The sequence below is a fragment of the Pleurodeles waltl genome, chromosome 2_1 (genome assembly GCF_031143425.1).
Source record: "Pleurodeles waltl isolate 20211129_DDA chromosome 2_1, aPleWal1.hap1.20221129, whole genome shotgun sequence".
Taxonomy (NCBI): Eukaryota; Metazoa; Chordata; class Amphibia; order Caudata; family Salamandridae; genus Pleurodeles; species Pleurodeles waltl.
This window is the reverse complement of record NC_090438.1, coordinates 733,308,844-733,331,391: the sequence shown is the minus strand read 5'-3', so window position 1 is coordinate 733,331,391 and position 22,548 is coordinate 733,308,844. Positions and strand designations below refer to the sequence as shown.

At 44.0% G+C, this 22,548-nt stretch overlaps 1 protein-coding gene across 1 annotated transcript in view; it reads right to left on the bottom strand.

The window, feature by feature from the left end:
- The window catches only part of F13A1 (coagulation factor XIII A chain), a 536,045-nt gene that overhangs the window by 171,368 nt on the left and 342,129 nt on the right, over positions 1 to 22,548 (bottom strand). Inside the window, exon 10 of the mRNA XM_069217374.1 lies at positions 13,975 to 14,063. Coding sequence (XP_069073475.1) covers positions 13,975 to 14,063 — 89 coding nt within the window. The remainder of the gene's footprint in view (positions 1 to 13,974; positions 14,064 to 22,548) is intronic.

The window sequence follows — 22,548 nt, the reverse complement described above, 5'->3', positions numbered from 1 at the left end:
TGTTCAAACTGCACGAGTTTTGCGTGCCCATCACATTTGTACAGTATTAAAAAATGTTAATTTTGGAAATAACATTTTACTGCAAAATTTACAAAAAAATGTCCGTTTCATTGTTAATTTACAAATAAATGTCAACAAGCCCACCCAGCTAAACACGTTGCATACAGATAAAACGTAAACAAAAGAACAAGCGTTCCAAGAGCTGCATCACATGATGTTTGGCTGGAATTCACGTTTGCCAAGAGGACGCGGCCAACAGTCTCAGGTGTCGTTTACCAGTCCAACTCGCCAGTGGCACTGAGATTGGCAAGTAACAGTTCCCCTGATGGCATTAGGTAGACTGGTCATTAGGGTGCCTCTCCGTTAGCAATTGGTGTGATGCTGAGAGATCAGCAAGGAATGTCCATCGGAGGTCAGATGCTGCAGATGCACAGGGTCCATTTTGCCCTTCTCTGTAGCGTTTATTATTTCCATATAGTCTGTCTTTAGTACACTCTAAATTAGGGAGAAAGGGCCGTACAGGCAACCTTTCACGCTTTCAATGGAAATTATTGAAAACTAATATTACACAACATATCCAGAATTGTTTTCTCATTCTAAAATGTTAGAGCCTTAAGTCTGTATGGTGGAAAATTCCATAAGTTTGTCAAACCAGTTTAGTATGGTTTCCCTCAATATAATTGTAGTTGTTTTTGTTTTGTAATGGTTGTTTAATTGTAACACGGTTCGCCGTTGGATTACATTTAAATATTATCATTACAATTATTTCTCAATTTTGGACACCACGTTTTGCAGTCATTACATTCCAACAGAGTCACATGCTTTTCATTCTCAAAGATTACAGGAAACAAGCTTCAGCCAAATGATTCCTTCTTCCTATTACGCCGCTTTGTGGCTGTAGGGCAGTCTTTAGAAGCTTTCAAGACCTGGCAGAAAATCATGCCCTGCGTGCCATCTTTTCCGAAATGGAATTATCCATTGAGTTAATGTAACTGCACCAGTCATTAAAACCTTTTTTTCCACGAATCCCTGCCATGTTCCATGAAATCACTGTGCAAGTTAGAGCTGATGCCTGACGTGAATTACTGTTTGATTGCTTAGCTTTGTGTTATTGATTTATGTTCCTGTGGTGAAATTCAACACATCCTTCCATTTCTATTAAAGGAAACTTAGCATGCATTATTACTGTAGGCTGTTGGGGAAGTGGCAAAATACGTGTCTCGTGAGTTTGCAACTAGCCATATGGTGTACGAGGGGCGTGGCTATCAATAGTGCAGAAGGTGCAGTTGCATCTGGGCTGAGGCGTTTGAAGGAACCACTTCAGTCAAGTTAATGCTTGTTTTTTAGCTAACAAACCAAATGTGAGGGCGGCCAATTTCCGTGCATTTTTTGGAGCCCCTGGTACCCCTGCAACCCACTGAAGTGATAGTATGAACAACTATATAAAAACTGAAGAATCTGGTCTGAATCTTTCTGCTACTTTGGTAAGAAAGCCAAACCCTGTAGTACAGATTTTCCAACATTTGGTACTGCTAATAGCTCAGCTCTTGTGTACTCTGATGCCCACAGCCAGACATGTTGTCACAGTGCTTTGCCTGTCTTGGTTTTGTTTCATAGCTCACTCTCTGGCCTTTTTCGGTCTCAAGTACAGCTATAGTAACTCGCTCTCTGGCCTTTTTAGGTCTTGAGTATAGAGAGCTACGGGCACCTTTAGGAGACCTCATGTTACCAGTACACATACACATATACATACTGTAAAGAAGACGAGCCATTGACTGGGTGGGCTGTCCTTAAATCCATGGCATTTTGAGTAAGGTTACATGGAATATGAAGTAGTCCACAGTGTTTATCTTTCTACCGTTCTGTTGTCCCCTGGTTGTATGTGATTTGATTGAAAAAAGATTGAATGGAATACCATTACTGAGACCCCTTTTCATCTAAACAGTTTAATGGCCATTTTCAGCATGAATGGCATTTACTATTTCATAAAAACGAATTAATAGAATGTCTTTTTGTTCGAAACTAGCTTCTGCATACTGGTTTTTAAGATATAAATGACATGGTTGCAGGTCTTAATTTTTGTTGAAGGTATGTATTTCAATCTGCTACATCAGAGGAAGTAATTTTGGACTTATTTCATTTACATTATCAAACAATTACTTTGGATGCTTTTAAGTCGCTGAACTCTTACTACCCATAAACATCATCCATCTCTGCCCTCTAAATTATCTCCCCAAGCATAAACAACATCCATTCCTGACCCCTGATGAACCCTAAAAGCCCTTCATAACCCTAAACGCCACCCATACCTGTACCTTAAAAACCCCTCACCCTACCTAAACTCCACCCATCTCTGACCCTTAAACCCCACACATTCCTGAACCCTTAAAACCCTTCATACTCCTAAATGTACACCCGTCAAGTACACCCATCCATGAACCCTAAAAACCCTAAAACGTTCTAATCGCCCAAAAACACCACCCATCACTGAACCCATTTTGTCCCAAATGTGTGACTTTGGATGTTTTTAAAAATGATCGTTCCATTAAAATGTTCTTTGATTTATTTGTATTTCCTTTAAATTGTCTTTCTTTAAAATTGGTTTTCCATGAGTTTGTTTCCTCCAATGTAGTTTCTCAGTTTTCGTTTTTCCATTAATTGAGATACATCTCTGTCCCCTTGCTGTCTCTATGATGCATCACCCTCTATCTCCCTCTATTCCAGTACAGGATGTGGTTCTGCCACTATCCTATGACCCTGGCTGCGCGTTATCTGCCGCAGGCATGCTCATACTTTTGGCTTTGTCACTGCTTGTTGAATTGTTTAGCAAGCATTGACAAAACCAAAACATTTCTAACATGCAAGCATGCACATCTGTGATGGCTTTCTTACAGTGGAGTATCTTATGGTTTTCGAATATCCATTACAAGATTGCCACTCTACTTGAGTTTTTAGCCCGCAGCCCTAGAATATGCAGAGAAAGCCCACTTCACCAAAATAGGTTTATTTACTATTCTAACTCTAGCCTTGGAATATTAAGTTAAAAATTGCCCAAATATTAAAAACAGAAGTTAAATGTTATTAGTTAGTATTCGACCTAAGAGCTAAATGGTGACCATCTTGTAAGGAATAAAAAAATAAAAAAAACTACTATAAGATGGATGCCATGCCATGCGTTGACACATGAACACAGCGATCTTGTAATGAAAACACCCTGCTTCACCTACTTAAGGAGATTATCTGCTTGGCTCGGAGCAGGGGGGATTCCTCCCTGTCTACAACACCGAGGTATTGCTGCCTGACAGAGGTCACTGGAGAGATGTGTTGCCTGCTCCACCAGATCTGTCCAGCAGTTTTCATAAGAACTGCTGACATAAGGGCAAAGTTTGAATGACAAGGATGTAGGAGTTCCTGCTTTTGAAGGCCACAAATACAACACTCAACCACACTCCTTGTTTCCTGAGGAAGGTGTTTGCAAATGGTGGCCTACAGTAAGGTCAAATCAACAGCAGCCTATCTCTGTGCCAGAGGGCCAGTTGTATGAACCATTTTACCAATCGCAAGGGGCCGGATGCATTTTGCCATGTACCAAAGGCAAAATACGACTCGGTAACATACCAAATCACATTTTGCGATTTGGTATTAGGAGGTCACATGTTTAGGGCATCCTTTCCTAATACCGAATAGCAAAGGCATGTATGAAGGTTTTGCAACCGGAATGCAGTCACAAAACATTCATATTTTACCGATTCCTTAGAGGACGCGGTAACCCATTCCCAAATGGAAAGGTGGGGTAAAACATTTTGAAAGAGCAGGCAGTGGTCCCACGGACCACTGCCAACTCTTAAGAAATGGAAAGAAAACATTTTAGTTTCTTTAAGGAAAACTGGCTGCATTACAAAAGAAACTGCTTTATTTAAAAAGCAATCACAGACATTGTGGTCTGCTGACCCCAGCAGGCCACCATTCCTGTGAGTGCTGGCCATTCCCAATGGGTTGGAAATTGCGAACTGCCTCATGAATATTGATGAGGCAGGTCCTTTACGACCCATTTGAGAATCGCAAACAGTATAAATTCGCAATCAGGAAATCGCAAACCTGATTTTTCATACACCTGGCCCAAAGTGAGGAATAAAACATACTTAGACTCTTTTCAGCTACCTGGGAGTCCATAGTCTGACAAGCTGCAGTGAAGCAAACACCTGGGAAGACCTTCAAAACTGTCAGAAGAGATCGACTACTAAATGTGCAAGTGATATAATGGCGACTAAGTGGTGAGCACAACCCGCACAAAACCAAATTTTGTTATTTGATCCTCTTTGTTTGCCCCTTTGTGACACGCAGTAGGGGGTAATCCAGTACTTGGAATTCTAGCCAGTAAGCATGATAGAGGAATATTTATTGTTAAATGTGAGCCTCACATTCTCGTTGGCTGTTTCTGTGTGAACCATAACACCCCCAAGGCTGAAGTTTATCCACTATTGGAAATGGGCCTTTCTGCAGGGTTATCCCCAAACCTTTTGCCTTCCTCCTCTTGTCTTTCTGACCTTCTTTTTGTGGCTTTAGGACAAGGACTCTTGGCACTTTACCACTACAAATCAGTGCTAAAGTGCATGTGCTCTGTTCCCTAGAACATGGTCTGATTGGCTTACACCTGTTGGCATATTTATTTTACCTGTATGTCCCTCGTAAAGTGGTATGCCATATACCCAGGGTACATTAAATGCTACTAGTGCACCTGCAGCACTGATTGAGCCACCAACTGAAGTAGCCTTTTCAAACCTGTCTCAGGCCTGGCACTGCACTGCTTGTGTGCGGAGTTTACTACACCTTGACTTGCCATTTCAAACTACTTACCAAGGCCTAAACTCTCCTTACTTTTATGCATGGAATGTCCTAGTAGTGACAAACAGCCTTCTTTGTTTTTCACTACTATGAGGGCTGCTGTTTTCATAGGTTAGCATTGGGAATTCCCTTATATACTTTTGAGTGGTCATTTTTGATCAGAAAGGAGTAGCGTTGGCATATTTGGAATGGAAGTGAAAATTCCTGCTTACAGGTGTAGTTAGATTTTACATTACTATTTTAGAAATGTCACTTTTAGAAAGTGGGCATTTTTCTGTGCTTATAACTCTGATGTTTTGCAGCCTGACTCCAATCCACGTCTAGGCTGAAGGACAGTTACATTTTATGCATACTTTCCAGACACCCACAACACATGATGGGCTAGGTGTGACAGGAGAGGCATCTGCATTTATCTGCATACTGATAGTCTTCTTAGGCTGGGAGAGGGAGAGTTGGTTCAAACCTCACATGTCAATGGGAGAGAATGTATCACAGTGGGTCAGAGAGACCGCCTCAGGAGCTGGGGATCCAGGTTCGTACCTCAGCGTCGGCACAATGTCCTGTGACTCCGAGCAAATCACTTAATCTCTCCGTGCCCATGGACAGTGCTTGGATACCCTCATGGGTGATAAGCTGCGCTATATAAATCTAAACATTTAATTTAATTTTATTTTCATTTCATTTCAATAGGCTGTGTCCTGCTCTCACAGAAAGGGCTGATTCGACCCCTACTAAAGTCTGGAGCTGGGTTGAAAGGGGTTTGTGACACACTTGAAAGGGTTCCTTTGAAGTCAGCCCCTACATCAAATACATTTTTGAGTATAAGTACAGTGACTCTGACCCCATGTTTTCCAAGCACTTTTGGAACTGGAACTGAAACTCTGTCAGAAGGACTGCTGCGCTGTTCAAAGGACCCATCTGGACTGCTCTTCTGCTGTTGCCCTGCTTCCTCCTACTTTCTGGGTGGCCTAAAGGATTCACTGAATTGCTTTTCTGTTTGTTGCCCTGGTACCAACTGCCCCCTGACTCTGTTCCCCCAAGGTACTGCGATAGTGCCAGAAGGAACTTCCATTTGAACCCTGGGCTTTGTTGTGTGCTGGCCTGCCTATTTGCAGCTTCCTGCATTGTGTCCAGTGTTCTCAAAGGCGGTTTGCTGTGCTACCCACCTGTTCCTTAAGGAATCTCATGGACCTCAAAAGATTCCCTCCAAGTGCTGTTTTGCCTCTGTAATCCCTTTGTGCTTGGTGAGCTTTTCATGCTTTCACTTTTGACTCTCTAGTGAGCAGGTTTCTTTTGCCAGACAAGCGTGTGGATGGTGCTTTATCTGGTCCCCTTGAAGAGTGCATGGTTAGTGCTGAAGTTCAGGGCGTGTTGAAGTCTTTTGGTCAGCCCTTTGTTGGAAGGCCAGACGCTGTGGTGGGATCTGCACTCCCATAGTCATTGCAGCAACCCCCCAGCTTGCCTCCCCAGAAAAGGAGAGGAAGCCACTGTGCCATTGTAGGACTGTGCCGCAGTGCCTCCAACTCAGAGGAGCAACGCGACCACCGCACTGCGATATATATATATTTATTTATAAAACAAGAGATCTATTTTTCATACAATTCTATGTAGAGTTTCTTTTGTGGCATATTTATTGTGTCCCTGGTGTGAACGTGTTGTGCAAAACGCCTTACAAACTGCCTCTTGGGATAAGCCTGACTGCCCTGTAACAAGCTACCAGGGGGTGAGCACAGGTTATCTTTTGTGTGTAACTTACTTGCCTTGAGTCAATCAAACAATCAATCAAGGCATTTATATAGCGTGCTACTCACGTGTGAGGGTCTCAAGGCGCTAGGGGGGGGGGTTACTGCTGCTCAAAGAGCCAAGTCTTGAGGCGCCTCCTGAAGGCGAGGTGGTCCTGGGTAGTTCTTAGGTGAACGGGAAGGGAGTTCCATGTCTTGGCTGCCAGGTAGGAGAAGGATTTACCTCCAGCGGTGGTTCTGCAGATACGAGGGACGGTGGCGAGAGCGAGGTTGGCTGAGCGAAGCTGATGTGTGGGCGTGTAGAACGAGAGGCGTCTGTTGAGGTATTCGGGGCCCTTTTTGTGGAATGCTTTGTGTGCGTGGGTGAGGAGCCTGAAGGTGATCCTTTTGTTGACGGGGAGCCAGTGCAGGTGTGTAAGGAAATGCCTCCTTGGCATGGTTACCCCCTGACTTTTTGCCTTTGCTGATGCTATGTTTTGAATTGAAAGTGTGCTGAGGCCTGCTAACCAGGCCCCAGCACCAGTGTTCTTTCCCTAACCTGTACTTTTGATTCCACAATTGGCACACCCTGGCATCCAGGTAAGTCCCTTGTAACTGGTACCCCTTGTACCAAGGGCCCTGATGCCAGGAAAGGTCTCTAAGGGCTGCAGCATATCTTATGCCACCCTGGGGACCCCTCACTCAGCACAGACACACTGCTTGCCAGCTTGTGTGTGCTGGTGAGAACAAAACGAGTAAGTCGACATGGCACTCCCCTCAGGGTGCCATGCCAACCTCACACTGCCTATGCAGTATAGATAAGTCACCCCTCTAGTAGGCCTTACAGCCCTAAGGCAGGGTGCACTATACCATAGGTGAGGGCACCAGTACATGAGTACTGTGCCCCTACAGTGTCTAAGCCAAACCTTAGACATTGTAAGTGCAGGGTAGCCATAAGAGTATATGGTCTGGGAGTCTGTCAAACACGGACTCCACAGCACCATAATGGCTACACTGAAAACTGGGAAGTTTGGTATCAAACTTCTCAGCACAATAAATGCACACTGATGCCAGTGTACATTTTATTTTGAAATACACCCCAGAGGGCACCTTAGAGGTGCCCCCTGAAACCTTAACCGACTATCTGTGTAGGCTGACTGGTTCCAGCAGCCTGCCACAACCGAGACATGTTGCTGGCCCCATGGGGAGAGTGCCTTTGTCACTCTGAGGCCAGTAACAAAGCCTGCACTGGGTGGAGATGCTAACACCTCCCCCAGGCAGGAGCTGTAACACCTGGCGGTGAGCCTCAAAGGCTTACCCCCTTTGTTCCAGCACCGCAGGGCACTCCAGCTAGTGGAGTTGCCCGCCCCCTCCGGCCACGGCCCCACTTTTGGCGGCAAGGCCGGAGGAAATAATGAGAATAACAAGGAGGAGTCACTGGCCATTCAGGACAGCCCCTAAGGTGTCCTGAGCTGAAGTGACTCTAACTTTTAGAAATCCTCCATCTTGCAGATGGAGGATTCCCCAATAGGATTAGGGATGTGACCCCCTCCCCTTGGGAGGAGGCACAAAGAGGGTGTACCCACCCTCAGGGCTAGTAGCCATTGTCTACCAACCCCCCAGACCTAAACACGCCCTTAAATTTAGTATTTAAGGGCTTCCCTGAACCTAAAGATTTAGATTCCTGCAACTTACAAGAAGAAGAGGACTGCTGAGCTGAAAGACCCCTGCAGAGGAAGAAAAGAAGACACCAACTGCTTTAGCCCCAGACCTACCGGCCGTCTCCTGCCTTCCAAAGAAACCTGCTCCAGCAACGCTTTCCCAAGGACCAGCGACCTCTGAATCCTCAGAGGACTGCCCTGCTTCAAGAAAGACAAGAAACTCCCGAGGACAGCGGCACTGCTCCAAAAGAACTGCAACTTTATTACAGAGGAGCAGATTTAAAGACCCCTGCAAATCCCCGCAAGAAGCGTGAGACTTGCAACACTGCACCCGGCGACCCCGACTCGACTGGTGGAGAAACAACACCTCAGGGAGGACCCTCCGGCGACTCCGAGACTGTGAGTAACCAAAGTTGTCCCCCCTGAGCCCCCACAGCGACGCCTGCAGAGGGAATCCCGAGGCTCCCCCTGACCGCGACTGCCTGACTCTAAAATCCCGACGGCTGGAAAAGACCCTGCACCCGCAGCCCCCAGCACCCGAAGGATCGGAACTCCAGTGCAGGAGTGACCCCCAGGAGGCCCTCTCCCTTGCCCAGGTGGTGGCTACCCCGAGGAGCCCCCCCCTTGCCTGCCTGCACCGCTGAAGAGACCCCTTGGTCTCCCATTGAAACCTACAGAGAACCCGACGCTTGTTCACACACTGCACCCGGCCGCCCCCGCGCTGCTGAGGGTGTACTTTTTGTGCTAACTTGTGTCCCCCCGGTGCCCTACAAAACCCCCCTGGTCTGCCCTCCGAAGACGCGGGTACTTACCTGCTGACAGACTGGAACCGGGGCACCCCCTTCTCTCCATTGAAGCCTATGTGTTTTGGGCACCTCTTTGACCTCTGCACCTGACCGGCCCTGAGCTGCTGGTGTGGTGACTTTGGGGTTGCTCTGAACCCCCAACGGTGGGCTACCTTGGACCCAAACCTGAGACTTGTAAGTGATTTACTTACCTGCTAAAACTAACAATAACTTACCTCCCCCAGGAACTGTGAAAATTGCAGTGTCCACTTTTAAAACAGCTATTTGTGTTTTATGTGAAAAGTATATATGCTACTATAATTATTCAAAGTTCCTAAAGTACTTACCTGAAATACCTTTCAAATGAGACATTACATGTAGAATTTGAACCTGTGGTTCTTAAAATAAACTAAGAAAAGATATTTTTCTATAACAAAACCTATTGGCTGGATTTGTCTCTGAGTGTGTGTTCCTCATTTATTGCCTGTGTGTATGTACAACAAATGCTTAACACTACTCCTTTGATAAGCCTACTGCTCGACCACACTACCACAAAATAGAGCATTAGTATTATCTCTTTTTGCCACTATCTTACCTCTAAGGGGAACCCTTGGACTCTGTGCATACTATTCCTTACTTTGAAATAGTGCATACAGAGCCAACTTCCTACAAGGTGTTTCAGGTGGGCGGATATGTGGCTGTGGCGCGGTATGTCGAGGATGAGGCGTGCGGAGGCGTTCTGTATGCGCTGAAGACGTTTCTGTAGCTTTGCGGTGGTTCCTGCGTATAGGGTGTTTCCGTAGTCCAGGCGGCTTGTGACGAGGGCGTGGGAGACAGTTTTTCTAGTTTCAGCAGGGATCCAGCGGAAGATTTTTCAGAGCATGCGAAGGGTGTGGAAGCAAGAAGACGAGACGGCGTTGACTTGCTTGGTCATGGTGAGGAGGGGGTCCAGGATGAATCCGAGGTTGCGTGCGTGGTCTGAAGGGGTTGGTGTGGTGCCCAGGGCCGTGGGCCACCAAGAGTCGTTCCAGGTGGACGGGGAGTGTCCGAGGATGAGGACCTCGGTCTTGTCTGAGTTCAGCTTCAGACGGCTGAGCTTCATCCATTCTGCGACGTCTTTCATTCCATCCTGCAGGTTGGCTTTGGCGGTGGCTGGGTCTTTGGTGAGGGAGAGTATCAGCTGGGTGTCGTCGGCGTAGGAGATGATGTTGATGTTTTGTTTGCGAGCGATGTTGGCGAGGGGGCTCATGTAGATATGCTATGAGATAGATATGAGTAGAGTGCTGAGTTCTGCCTGGCTTAGGTTCATACTCTAGCCAACCAGAAACCCCATTTCCAACATCCACCCTAACTTCACATCCATACAGAACTCAGAGATGCCCCTTTTGTTGCAGGTACAATCAACACTGTAGTTGCCATCATATTTTGCTCTACTTCAAGTTGGTTCACATGTCCCTGAACCTTTGCAGTTGCAAACTTTAGTCTTTAATTAATAGCAAAGATGCAAAACACCCCTTCTGGCACAAAGATTGCAATTATTCTTTTTAGCTTCAGTATCCGTTTAAAGTTTCTTGAGTATTAACTCCTTTTGAACCTTCTGTGTCCATATCTACATTGCACTGCTGGTACACCCATGAGAATATCATTCTTATTGTAAGACCATTCATTAAAACAAAAAAAGGCTAAGCCACTGCTTATGAAGATACATTGCAATTGCAACAAATTATTATTAGGTGCTTCTTAGAATTCCCTGGGCCAAAGGGGGGAATAATAATACTCACATTAAGAACACTCAAATGGAAAACCTTCCAATATTTTTTTAATTAATTGATTTTCAGCAAAGCAGTTAATAATAATTCCAGGTTGATTTTCTTGCTTTCATCCAAATCACTTGTGTAGTCATACAATTAATACATTCATTCAACATGTCAGATAAACAGTATACCCTTTCCCAAGAGGGATGTATGATACACTATATTCAGGATTAAACTCACAAACGACTTCATAAATACCACAAATATATCTTTTAAGAATAATAAATTAAGTTTCAATACTTAAAATGCGAAAAAATGTACTTGCCAAGAAATCAACAGTTCCTTTGTATAACCTAAGCATGGTCTGCTTCAAAAGCTTCTCTTCCCTTAACTGTATGCTCCCCCAATACTATAAGAGCTCTTTCGATTGAATATTTCTGTTGTAGTCTAAGCCACACATTTACTTCTGGTAACTTGTTTTGGTTACCAATTTAGTTAGTGTCTTCTCTGAAGTTTACAGAAAACAGATATAATTATTGATCAAACCCAACAGTTTTGTTGCATTCAATAAACTCAAGTTTTCAAATTTTCAAGACATTGGTGCAACAAATTAAGTTTCATGACCACACCACTTGAGAGTTTTCCCTTTATTTCACAGACATGAAATCTTAAATTGAAGTATTTTGGTTTAATGAGATTGCATGTTGTATTGTTGATAATATGTGTTCAATAATTCTAATAACAATACTCATGACATACAATATTTTTGTATACCATATTCTAATATATATTGTATTCCTAAGGGTTTCTCTTAACAGAATTTCAAATTCACATCAAGACTCAGAGATTTCCAGTGTCACATCATTATTTGTTTATTTGATTGGCTTGATTGCAGAATGGTATTATGAGTCTTATCCTGTTTTATGTGTCTCTTAGTCTTGATATTAGTAATGTGTTGATCCTACAAGATACTTGCTATAATGGTTTATTTATGATCTCCACATTTTTCTAACAACCATTTCTTATATGTTATCAAATCTTCCTAATGGCTCATCACCCTACACTTTGATAGAGTCTTGACAACATAAGAGTTCAAGGAATTGTTCTAAAATGGATTGCCTTCTTACTTCTTTGGCCGATAGCTGATCACATCACTTCCTCCCATGTTATTGCCAACATTGAAAATAGCTGCAAGTGTATGCCAAGGATCAACATTTGCTAATCTCTTGTTCGTTATTTACCTCGAACCACGATCTGAGCTCATCTCCATATTTAATCATAAATGCTGCAACTATGCCTATGACAAATCAGTGAGGAATTTAGGGGTGATATTGAACTCCAGCCTCTTGCTTATGCCTCAAATAAATCAGGTCTACAAACAAAGCTTCAACATGATATATCTTCAGTGAATCTTCCAATACTTTGAGATCCCTGAAGAAGTTATTGCTACCAATGCCTTAGTACTTTCTCACTTTGAACATGCCAAGGACTTTAAAATGGAGCACCTCTGCTAGTACTTTTTACATTACAAAGAAGTCAGAATACAGCTCTTTTCAAACTATTCATCCAGACTCAAATCACAGAAGGAATAATATCATTACATTACCATCACAGCAATGTGCGGTCGCTCACTGACCAGCCCATGGGACTGGATAACTGTTTCTGAAGCAGAAATTCTACGCCTATTGCCAATCAAGACTATTATGTTTAAGGCTCCCCGTCTTTTGCCCATCCCACCCTTCATGAAGTTAGAGACTGGTAAAAGCTTGTTTTCTGCAATGAAACTCTGCAAGGTCACCTAGGAAACAGAAGCAAATGAGAGTATTTTGTGACCTTGTCAGGTGTATGAAACACCATACAAAATCTACAATATAATAGATTAGTCCTACCTCTGAATTTTATAAGTTTCCCTTACCATAGGCACTCAAAAAAGGCTCCCCCAGTCTCAACATAACCCATGATTAATATGTATCGTAGCATACAGTACACTATGGTCACCAGTACGAGGTCCTATTTAAGTCCAGGAGGGCTGGTAATAGCAGTTACTTGTTCGGGATTATACAACTCACAAGAACATCGCCATTCTGTTTACTTCTATGCAGAGATTTTGGTTGATAAATCTGTGAGGGCTGGACCAGGATTTACCTATTCACCCGATAATTCCTCATTCTTCAGGGAATTTTCTGGGTTTAATCCAGAATTTGTAAGTAGGTTCCATATGTTCAACGTAACTGAATTGTTTAGGACTGGCACATGTTCACGGTTGTACCCTGCCATCCATTCAGTCGTTTGCAGGAAACAAGGGTAAACGTTGGACATTCTATTCATTTTAGGCACTTTTAAGAAAACTTTCCAATTTAAGCCCTGAATACAACTAAATACTAAGAATCATACTATAACCATTTGTATCACAATAGCAACAACTGTTAGGAGATTTGTAAGGTTCAAATTAAGCTTCCCAAACTATAAAATATTGGTCACAGGTGGATTCTATTTTCTTTTAAATAAACCAGTAATCATTTAAGCTGATATGTAAACTGTTGACACCATTACAAACACAAACAAGCATTTGCAATGCAACGAGTCTCGCGTTTGCTCATGTTAGAGCTGATAGCGTTGTAAACTCCTAACCCGACTTTTCACCTATCGGCAAAAGTGCATTTATCTACGTAACCCGAAAAAGTGCAATTAACTATGTAAAGCGCTCTACTTCTGCCAAGCGAAATCGCGCTAGTAAATTAGAGAAAAAGTAGTCCACGAGCCGGACTGAAAACAGCGAGCCTCGCATGTTTTCTGTACTTGGTCGATGCGCTCGAGAGGGCTAGCCACCGGAAAAGGCATGACGTATGCATGCCTTCGACTAATGAAAGCAAGCAGATTTTATTAGGCAAGCACACGAACCAATGAAAAACACTGACGTGACGTCGACAGGGCTCCGAGCCCTTTTCTAAACACGAAAGCGTCTCCCTACGATATGCATGCGCGAGCGCATGCATTGCAGGCTCGACCCTAAAAATAACCAGCCCGCTTAGCTATTTTTGCAACAATAGGTCAGCAGCCAATATTATTTGCTCAGCTGAACAGTTTCCACTATGTAATCATTTATGAAACGAATGTATGCAGAACTCACATTGCTTCCTTCTGTTCTCATTAGCAAAAAGTAACTGTTCTGAAGAAGAAAATTAAACAGTAAATTCCAATCGCTTACCTCCGAGTACACAAAAGGCACATCATATTGGAAACAGGCGTGACCATGCTTTATAGCTTGAACCGAGGCAGGCCCGCATCTAAACATGCCTACAAAAACACACAAACAGAAATCAAGCATTAATACCTTTGCTGACCTTCCCTGGGGAATCCTGATTTGGGTGCAAACCTTTGTGCCTAAATCAGGATTTAATTTTCACCGCTATTGCTGCATCCCACTTTTCTATCCTTCACAAATTTCAGCAGGTAAAAACTGCCAACATTTCAGAAGTGAGAGAGGCAGCACTTTCCAAATTTTGCACAGCAGAACAAAAGGAAAAAAGCAATATTGCAAAATGATGAACAATTCCGAGGTATGCAGCTCAGAATGGTGCAATTATACCACACGCACGAAATACAACCGCAGAGGTATCGGTACTTACCAGATGCACCATTATCATCTCAAATATAGCTGATTTTGTTCCCCGGAGTCAAACGTTTCTCACTTTTCTAAACATACAAAGGAGTGAAACATGCTAAAAAGTGATGCATGGCCCAGTGTGCATCCTAATGTTTCAAGTGTGTGAGAGAAGAGGACATTTCCCATAGAAAAATATTTTCATGGAAAGAAACAACTTTAAAAAATGTATAACTTTCCTAATCATACACGGGACTACAGATTTTCTGCAATGCATAATGTTTGCACACTGAGGGCCAGATTCACGAAGGAAATTGTAAACCTGCACCCATAAACATACTCCTGTATACGGGTGGAGAGGTACTATTTTTGCATCTTCACAAACATTTTCAGTAAAGCACTCGCTCAGGAATACAGAGAATGTCATTTTGTGGCATTGCTCTTTCCTCAGTGCATACTTTTGCATGGGGTGCAGTTCTGCATGAGGTGAAAGGCGGCATCGATGCACAACTGCACATTTTACCCCCCCCCCCCCCCCCGATAAAACAGTTTATCTGTGGATAAGACGATGTCCCTAACCAGCCACCAAGTTTGGAGGTGTTCCATTCCAATTCCAGTTCTGAAAGGGATTTACCGGAGCTCTTCATCAGAACACATCTCTGTCCAATTCCTGAATTTAAAGAGTCAGAGAGGAGTTTGTAAATTCTTTCAAACTTATAAGTGTGTGGGCGTTCATAAACTCACAAGGCAACCATGGCTTAATCAACCCTTTCCCTACCCTTGTGAGGGACTTACTCCGGCATTATTGCACACTGTATTAGTGTACATTCATGTAGGAGAAATGGATTTCTAAGTACTATGTCACCATTTGTGAACACCTGTCAGCCATAAATACTGCTCATATTATGGACATATGAGCTCAGATGACTGTGTAGCTCAGCACTCCTGGTTATGGAATACAGTTGTACACCAGAAACTTTACACAGCTTTCATAGTGTATGCCTACTGTTTGGCTATGGGTATCAGGAGTTTTATGTCTTTTTAGAGAATAGGATCCTAAATGTAAAGGCATGGAAGATGTTACTGATGCTTACTTACCAGTTTATTACATTTTCCTTATGCATATATATATATATCACTTAAAAAAACTAAGGTTTTAGGATCTGTATTTACACACACAAAACCATGGAAATTCAGCAGTTATGGTAATCTGAAGTAACTATAACTTGTGTCCTAAGGTAACTATAACTCGTGCTCCTCCCATGCAGTTTTCTCCTCATTAATTTCACTGCAAATATGACATTGATATTATCAATGATGTTATCAAAGATGTCATGAGTGTTGTAAAATGTGGGGTAATTAGCACTGGATTGCAAAATGTAAGAAATGCAGCTCCCTGTGTGCAGGATTAATCCTATGATCTGTTTCCCTGCCTGCATGACTATGGGCAGCGAAACAGATGAAAACTCCACATCCAGCAAGCAGGAGCATTTTGACAGCTCCCGCTTGCTGGAAGCAGAGTCATGTTTGCTTTCACTTGGCTGGAGCTGTCACAGCTCTCACCAAACAAAAGCAAACAGCTATCTCTGGAGGGTGGGTAGTTCTGTATATAGCAGGAGCCATCCCTAGTAGATGGCGGTCCCCAGGAACATAAATGGCTGCAGGAGCGGGGCAGTGCAGCCCCCCTGCTTTGTTGTGAATGAGCCAGTCCTTGGGAGGTGGTGGTCCCGGGGCCGTATATGGCCTAGGAGGGGAGGCCCTCATCCTTATTTAAATTATGCATTGCCCTGGGGAGGTAGTGGTCCCCAGGGCCCGGGGGGGGGGGGTTTGTGCCTCTCCCCGCACTAACAATTTAATTAGCCCTTGGGAGGTGGTGGTCTCTGGAGCCCTGGAGTGGGTCCCTGCAGCCCCTGCATTAAAAATGTAATTAGCCCAAGGAGGTGGTGGTCCCCAGGGTATATTTATACCCCAGGAAGGGGTGGTCTGTGTGCCCCACTCTTTTTTCACCCAGACAGAAACTCTCACACCCAGTCCCACACCCACGTAGACCCTCTCTCACACACTCTCACATGCAGCGAGGCAGTGTCACACTCACTCTCACACCCAAAGACATCCTCTCACACTTATTCTCACACCCAGAGAGACAGGGCCTGCAGCCAATTCTCGCCGTCGGGCATGCACAGCGCATGCACAGCACAGGCATGGGTGTTTATGGGGGTTGGCTGCAGGCCACGTGAGGGTGGCTGGATTAATGTATAGCAATTCAAATTACTTTAGGTAGAAAAAAATAGAAATTCACCGGAAAAAAACAAGGTTGCAGGGACATTATAGTTAGGAAATGGAATTTTAAAAAACATAGAAATTCACTTAAAAAAGCAACTTTACAGGGACGTTATATTTACGTTCTGAATTTACTCTCACAAAACTATAGAAATTCAGCAGTTATAGTTGGAGTTTTTTCAAGTAAACTAAAACTTGTGCCCTAAGGTAAGTATAACTCGCGCCCTCGCCACGTACTGCTAATTACCCCAGATATTACAGCACTCGTGGCAACTTCTATGTCAATAAAAATATAAAAGAAACATTAGCAGAGAAATTATTGAAGAAAAAGCTATGCATGGTAGGGGCACAAGTTATAGTTACGTTAGGGTGCAAGTTATAGTTACTTGAAATAACTCTTAACTATAACTGCTAAATTTCTATGGCTTTGTACAAGTATAAATATATATGTGTGTGAGTATACATAAGCTGTGGAATATACGTGTGTCTTTCTACTTTTTTTATTTTTTATTTAGGGTTTTATTTTGTTTTCCTAGAGCGCTCGGTAGACCAGTTCAGTGAAACAATATCCAGTGGCATTGTCAGTCAGGCAAAGACACCCGAGTGTTACAATTTTAAGCAAAACTGAGAGAGTTAATAAAAGGTTGTAACTCAAAAAAGAAGCTAGGAGCTAGCGATACGTCTCACTACTAAATGAATCAGTCATAAGCATTGAATGAAAACAGCATGCACAGACTGAAATTCAGTAATGCAGAGGAGTCCATAATGTATATTTCCATACCTCAAATACACCATGCGGGTGCCACTGATGCTGAAATCGTGTAGGCATCTCATAATAAATCGTGGGTGTATTATTTCAAATGTCCTGCAGCTGCTTAAATAATTCGTTACAGTTCTACGCAGAAGTCAATAATGTAAACGATGTGTTCCTTCTTGTTTATGTAATATACGTGCCAGAAATTATGCATTTCCTACAGTAAGTGTATGTCATATTACACTATTAATAAATGTGAACATCAATCAGCATAGCTAGAGACACAAACGTAGCAATACTGTGCCATACCGTTGGCAGAATGTATGCCATATAAATAGCATATAAATATAACATTTATATTTTAACCATAATGCTCATCACAGTTTTAAGTAAATTGTAAGTGTTTCTATTGTCTACTGCGAGCATTGAGAGTGATCGCTGATCCAATCAAATGATGGGCACTTCAGCCTAAAGGCAACAGCCAACGCTAAGGCAGCGATAGATCCTGTCATGCAGCTGAGCAGAATGGGGTCTCACAGTGCCTATATTCAAATGCAATTCTTACTTAAAAATTCTAATTTTGAAAATATATGAGAAATTCATGAATGCAATCTCGTGTTATTTGATCATTGTTTTATAATTTCCTAAAAGAATAAGAATAATTACACCAAAATACAGGTAATGGCAAAGCTAAGGTGAAAGCAGATTGGCTTTAGGCGTTCCTAAAAGTGTGCAAAGGAACTCTCACCTTCATCACAAGCACAAGGTTTAATTTTCTCAAAATAAATGGCTTACATAGTATGTAGTGTTTTTTACAGCCTTCTCTGTGTCCGTGAGAGCAAAAGCCATAGCGACTTTGATGACCTTTCACACAGCAAGGAAGCATGGCCCTGAGTTCTGCCATACAAGAATATTCTAGCTTTATATTCCATTTTTCTTTCTTCTGATACCGCTATAACCTGGTCTTGTCTTGCAGACAACAAACAAAATCGAAGTACAGGTATGAATATATGTTGATTCTGTTTAAACACTGACCCTCATTATTGCAATGCTTTTGATGCTTTGCGTTTAGGCATATAGTGGTTAATGAAATGCACTTAATTAACATGTTGTTGGTTTTAATATTCACATCCTCTGCTTTTCGCTACCAATGTGTTTTTACTGATTTCTTTATTTTATTTTTTTGTTCTGCACTAAAACTGGCCTGCGATAAAGTCTTTAACAAGCATTGGCAAAGCTGATAGGTCTTGCCTATACAAGTGCTAATGACTTTTGGACTGGAGTGGGGTGGATTGGATTGGAGTGTGGTGGATTGGATTGGAGTGGGGTGGATGGATTGGAGTGAGGTGGACTGAACTGAAAAGGGGTGGGGTGGGCTGGGCTGGAATGGGATAGAGTGGGGTGAATTGGAGTAGAGTGTGGTGATTAGGAGTGAGTGGGGTGGATAAGAATGGGATGGATTGGGTGGGGTAGATTGGATTGGGATGGATTGAAATGGGGTGGGGTGGATTGGATTGGGTTGTGGTGGGCTGCAGTGGGATGGATTGGAGTCGGGTGGGGTGGATTGGAATGGGGTATGTTGGATTGGATTGGGTGAATTGGAGTGGGGTGGATTGCATTGAGGTGGGGTGGGATGGAGTGGGGCGGATGGACTGGAGTGGGATTGATTGAACTGCGATGGGTGGGGTGGAATGGATTCGGGTGAGGTGGTTTGGATTGGGGTGGATTGGAGTGGAGTGGATTGGAATTGCATGGCGTGGATTGGAGTGGTGTGGGTGGGTGGATTGGATTGGATTGGAGTGGTGTGGATTGGAATGGGGTAGGCCAGATAGATTGGACTGCAGTGGACTGAACTAGGATGGAGTGGTTTGGCATAGAGTGGGGTGGATTGGAGGGGGGTGGGGTGGGGTGTCATGAAGTGAGGTGGATTCGAGTAGGGAGCAGTGGATTGAATTGGAGTAGGATGGATTGCACTGAGGTGGGGTGGATTGGAGTGGGGTGAACTGAACTGGGATGGGGTGTGGTGGATTGATTGGGGTCAGATGGGTTGGAATGGGCTGGATTGGAGTGGAGTGGAGTGGATTGGCATAGGGTGGATTGGATTGGTGTGGGTCAATTGGATTGGCGTGAGGTGGATTGGATTGGAGTGGGGTGGAATAGAGTGGGATAGGCTGGATGGACTGGACTGAGGTAGACCGAACTAGGATTGGGTGGGGTGGTTTGGGGCAGAGTGGGTGGATTGGAGTGGGGTGGGGTGGCCTGAAGTGGGGTGGAGTGGATTGAATTAGAGTGGGATGGATTGGGATGGGTTGCGGTGGACTGAAGGGGTGGATTGGAGTGGGGTGGACTAGATTGGGATGGACCAGAGTGGGATGGAGTGGAGTGGATTAGAGTGGGGTGGATTGGATTGAGTGGAATGGGTTAGGATGGGGTGGGTGGATTGGATGTGATGGATTGGATAGGGGTTGGGTGGATTGGATTGGGGTAGGGTGGGATGCACTGGGGTGGGGTGGAGTGGAGTGGATTGGAGTGAAGTGGATTGTGGTGATTGGACTGAGTTAGGGTTGATTGGATTGGAGAGGTTTGGATTAGATTGGAGTCGGTGAATTAGATTGGTGTGGGGTGGATCGACTGGAGAGTGGTGGGCTGGATTGGAGTATGGTAGATTAACGTGGTTTGGAGTGGGGTTGAATTGGACTGGAGTGAGGTGGATTGAACTGAAGCAGGGTGGATTAAAGTGGACTGTATTGGAGTGGCATGGGTTCAGGTGGTGTGGGTGGATTGGACTGGAGTGAGGTAAGATGGATAGGGTAGCAGTGGACTTGATTGAGTGGGTTGGATTGGAGTGGTGGATTGGGTTGGGTTTGACTGGAGCAGGGTGGGGTGGACTGGAGGCAGGTTGGTTGAATTAGAGTGGGATGGGATGTACTGGAGTGGGATGGGATGTACTGGAGTGGGGTGGGTTGGATTGGAGTGGGGTGGATTGGACTGGAGTGGGATAATTAGACTGTGTTGGCTGGATTGAACTGGAGTGGGATGGTTTTGACTGGAGTGGATAGGGATGGGGAGGATTGTATTTGGAGGAATTGTATTGTATTGAAGTGGGGTAGATTGTACTGGACTGGATTGGGGTGGATTGGATTGTGTGGGATGGACTGGATTGTTGTGGGGTGGATTGTGGTGGGGCAGATTGTTTAAGATTGAAATGGGTTGTTTGAGATTGGAGTGGGGAAGTTTGGAGTGGGGCAGATTGCTTTGGAATTAAGTGGGTGAGATGGGAGTGGGAGAGATTGGAGTGATGCAGATTGAAATGGATTGGAGTGGGGCAGGTTGTTTTAGACTGAAGTGGGGTAGATTGTTTAGGAATGAAGTAGGGTCGAAGGAGTGGGGCTGATTGTTTTGTATTGGAGTGGGACTGATTGTTCTCGACTGGAGTGGGGCAGATTCAAGTGGGGTAGATTGTTTTGGACTGGAGAGAGACAGATTGGAGTGGGAAATATTGATTTGGATTGGTGTGGAGCAGATTGTTTTGTATTGGAGTGGGGCAGATTATATTAGGATGAATTGGAGGAGTGAATTGGATTGGAGTGGGTAGGATTGGAGTGGAATGGGGTGGATTGGGTTGGTGTGGGTGGATTGGATGGGAGCAGGGTGGATTGGAAGGAAACGGGTGGATTAGAGTATGATGAATTGGGTTAGAGTGGGCTGAATTGGGGTGAGGTGTATTGGATTGGAGTGGGGTATATTGATTTGGAATAGAGTAGGTCAGATTGGAGTGGGTCAGATTGGAGTGGGACAGGTTGTTTTGGATTGGAGTGGGGTAGACCGGAGTGGGGCGGATTGGAGTAGGGCAGATTGTTCTGGATTGGAGTGAGGCAGACTCGAGTGGAGCAGATTCGTGTGAGACAGATTGTTTTTGATTGAAGTGAGTGCAGATTGGAGTGCTGTGATTGGAGTGGGGCTGATTGTTTTGGATTAAAGTGGGACAGATTGAAGTGAGGCGGATTGGGGTGGACAGATTGTTTTGGACTGGAGTGGGGCAGATTGCTTTGGATTGGAGTTGGGCACATAGTTTTGTAGCGGTGCAGATTGTTTTGGATTGGAGTGGGGCGAATTGGAGTGGGGCAGATCAGATTGGGGCGGATTGGGAGGATTGGAGTGGTCTGAGGTGGAGTGGATTGGATTGGGGTGAGTGGTTTAGATTGAGTTGGGTGGATTGGTGTGGGGAGGATTGGGGTGTATTGTGTGATTATGTTTTGATGCAGCATTTCAGAAATTACACATTATAAAGAAATAATGTTGCTTTGCAATATTTAGAACATGATTATTGTCAACTTTTGAGGACTGCTCCCACAAGCAAAACAAAAGAAAACCTAAATACAGAGTGAGAAAAGACGACTTGGCAAACAAAAAGGTTAGCTATAAAAAAAAAAAACTTTCCAATTTTGTTGTCCTGCTAGGCATGTTTTTGCAAGTCGCACACCTTCTGCTTGCAGGGTACTACAAGTTAGAAACAACAAAATAGTACCTCATTCACGCCGGGATTAGTGTAAGGGCACTGATTAAGTTGAATCAATCAGTGCTTGGTCCCTGCCTCACAGAGAGGAATGGAAATGATGCCAGGCCTACAGTGACAAATTACGAGACTGTAAAGCACAGTGCCACACAAGCCAAAAAATGGTAAGCGACAAGTGGGCTCCAACCCCTCTACTGTACACAACAGAGTCTCGCAAGTCACAGGCTCAACCCTGAAAATAGCAGTGCAGATGTCATGTGCCTATGCACTTGTGGCAAAACGTTGTCAGAACTCACAACAACAAACAAATGAGTCTCACACTCTTGCATTGTTATGTACCTGCTACGCCATTATCTCAAGTTGAGTCAGGGAGATGTGTATGTCATTACTTGTCTGTTACATCAGCCCAGAATTAGTTTGTTGGTCCTTACCTTTGCTTGCAAAAGGGCTTTGAAGGATCTACCAGATAGTGTTTATATATTGCCTATAAAAAAACATAACAATCCAAAGTACACAATTCCCATTTCGAAACCTTGAGTGCTAACTCAAAAATGGATAAATCGAAGACACTAGCGTTTGGGAGCTGCAGCCATAAAAGATATCTGTCAAAGTGAGGACTGAATTTGCT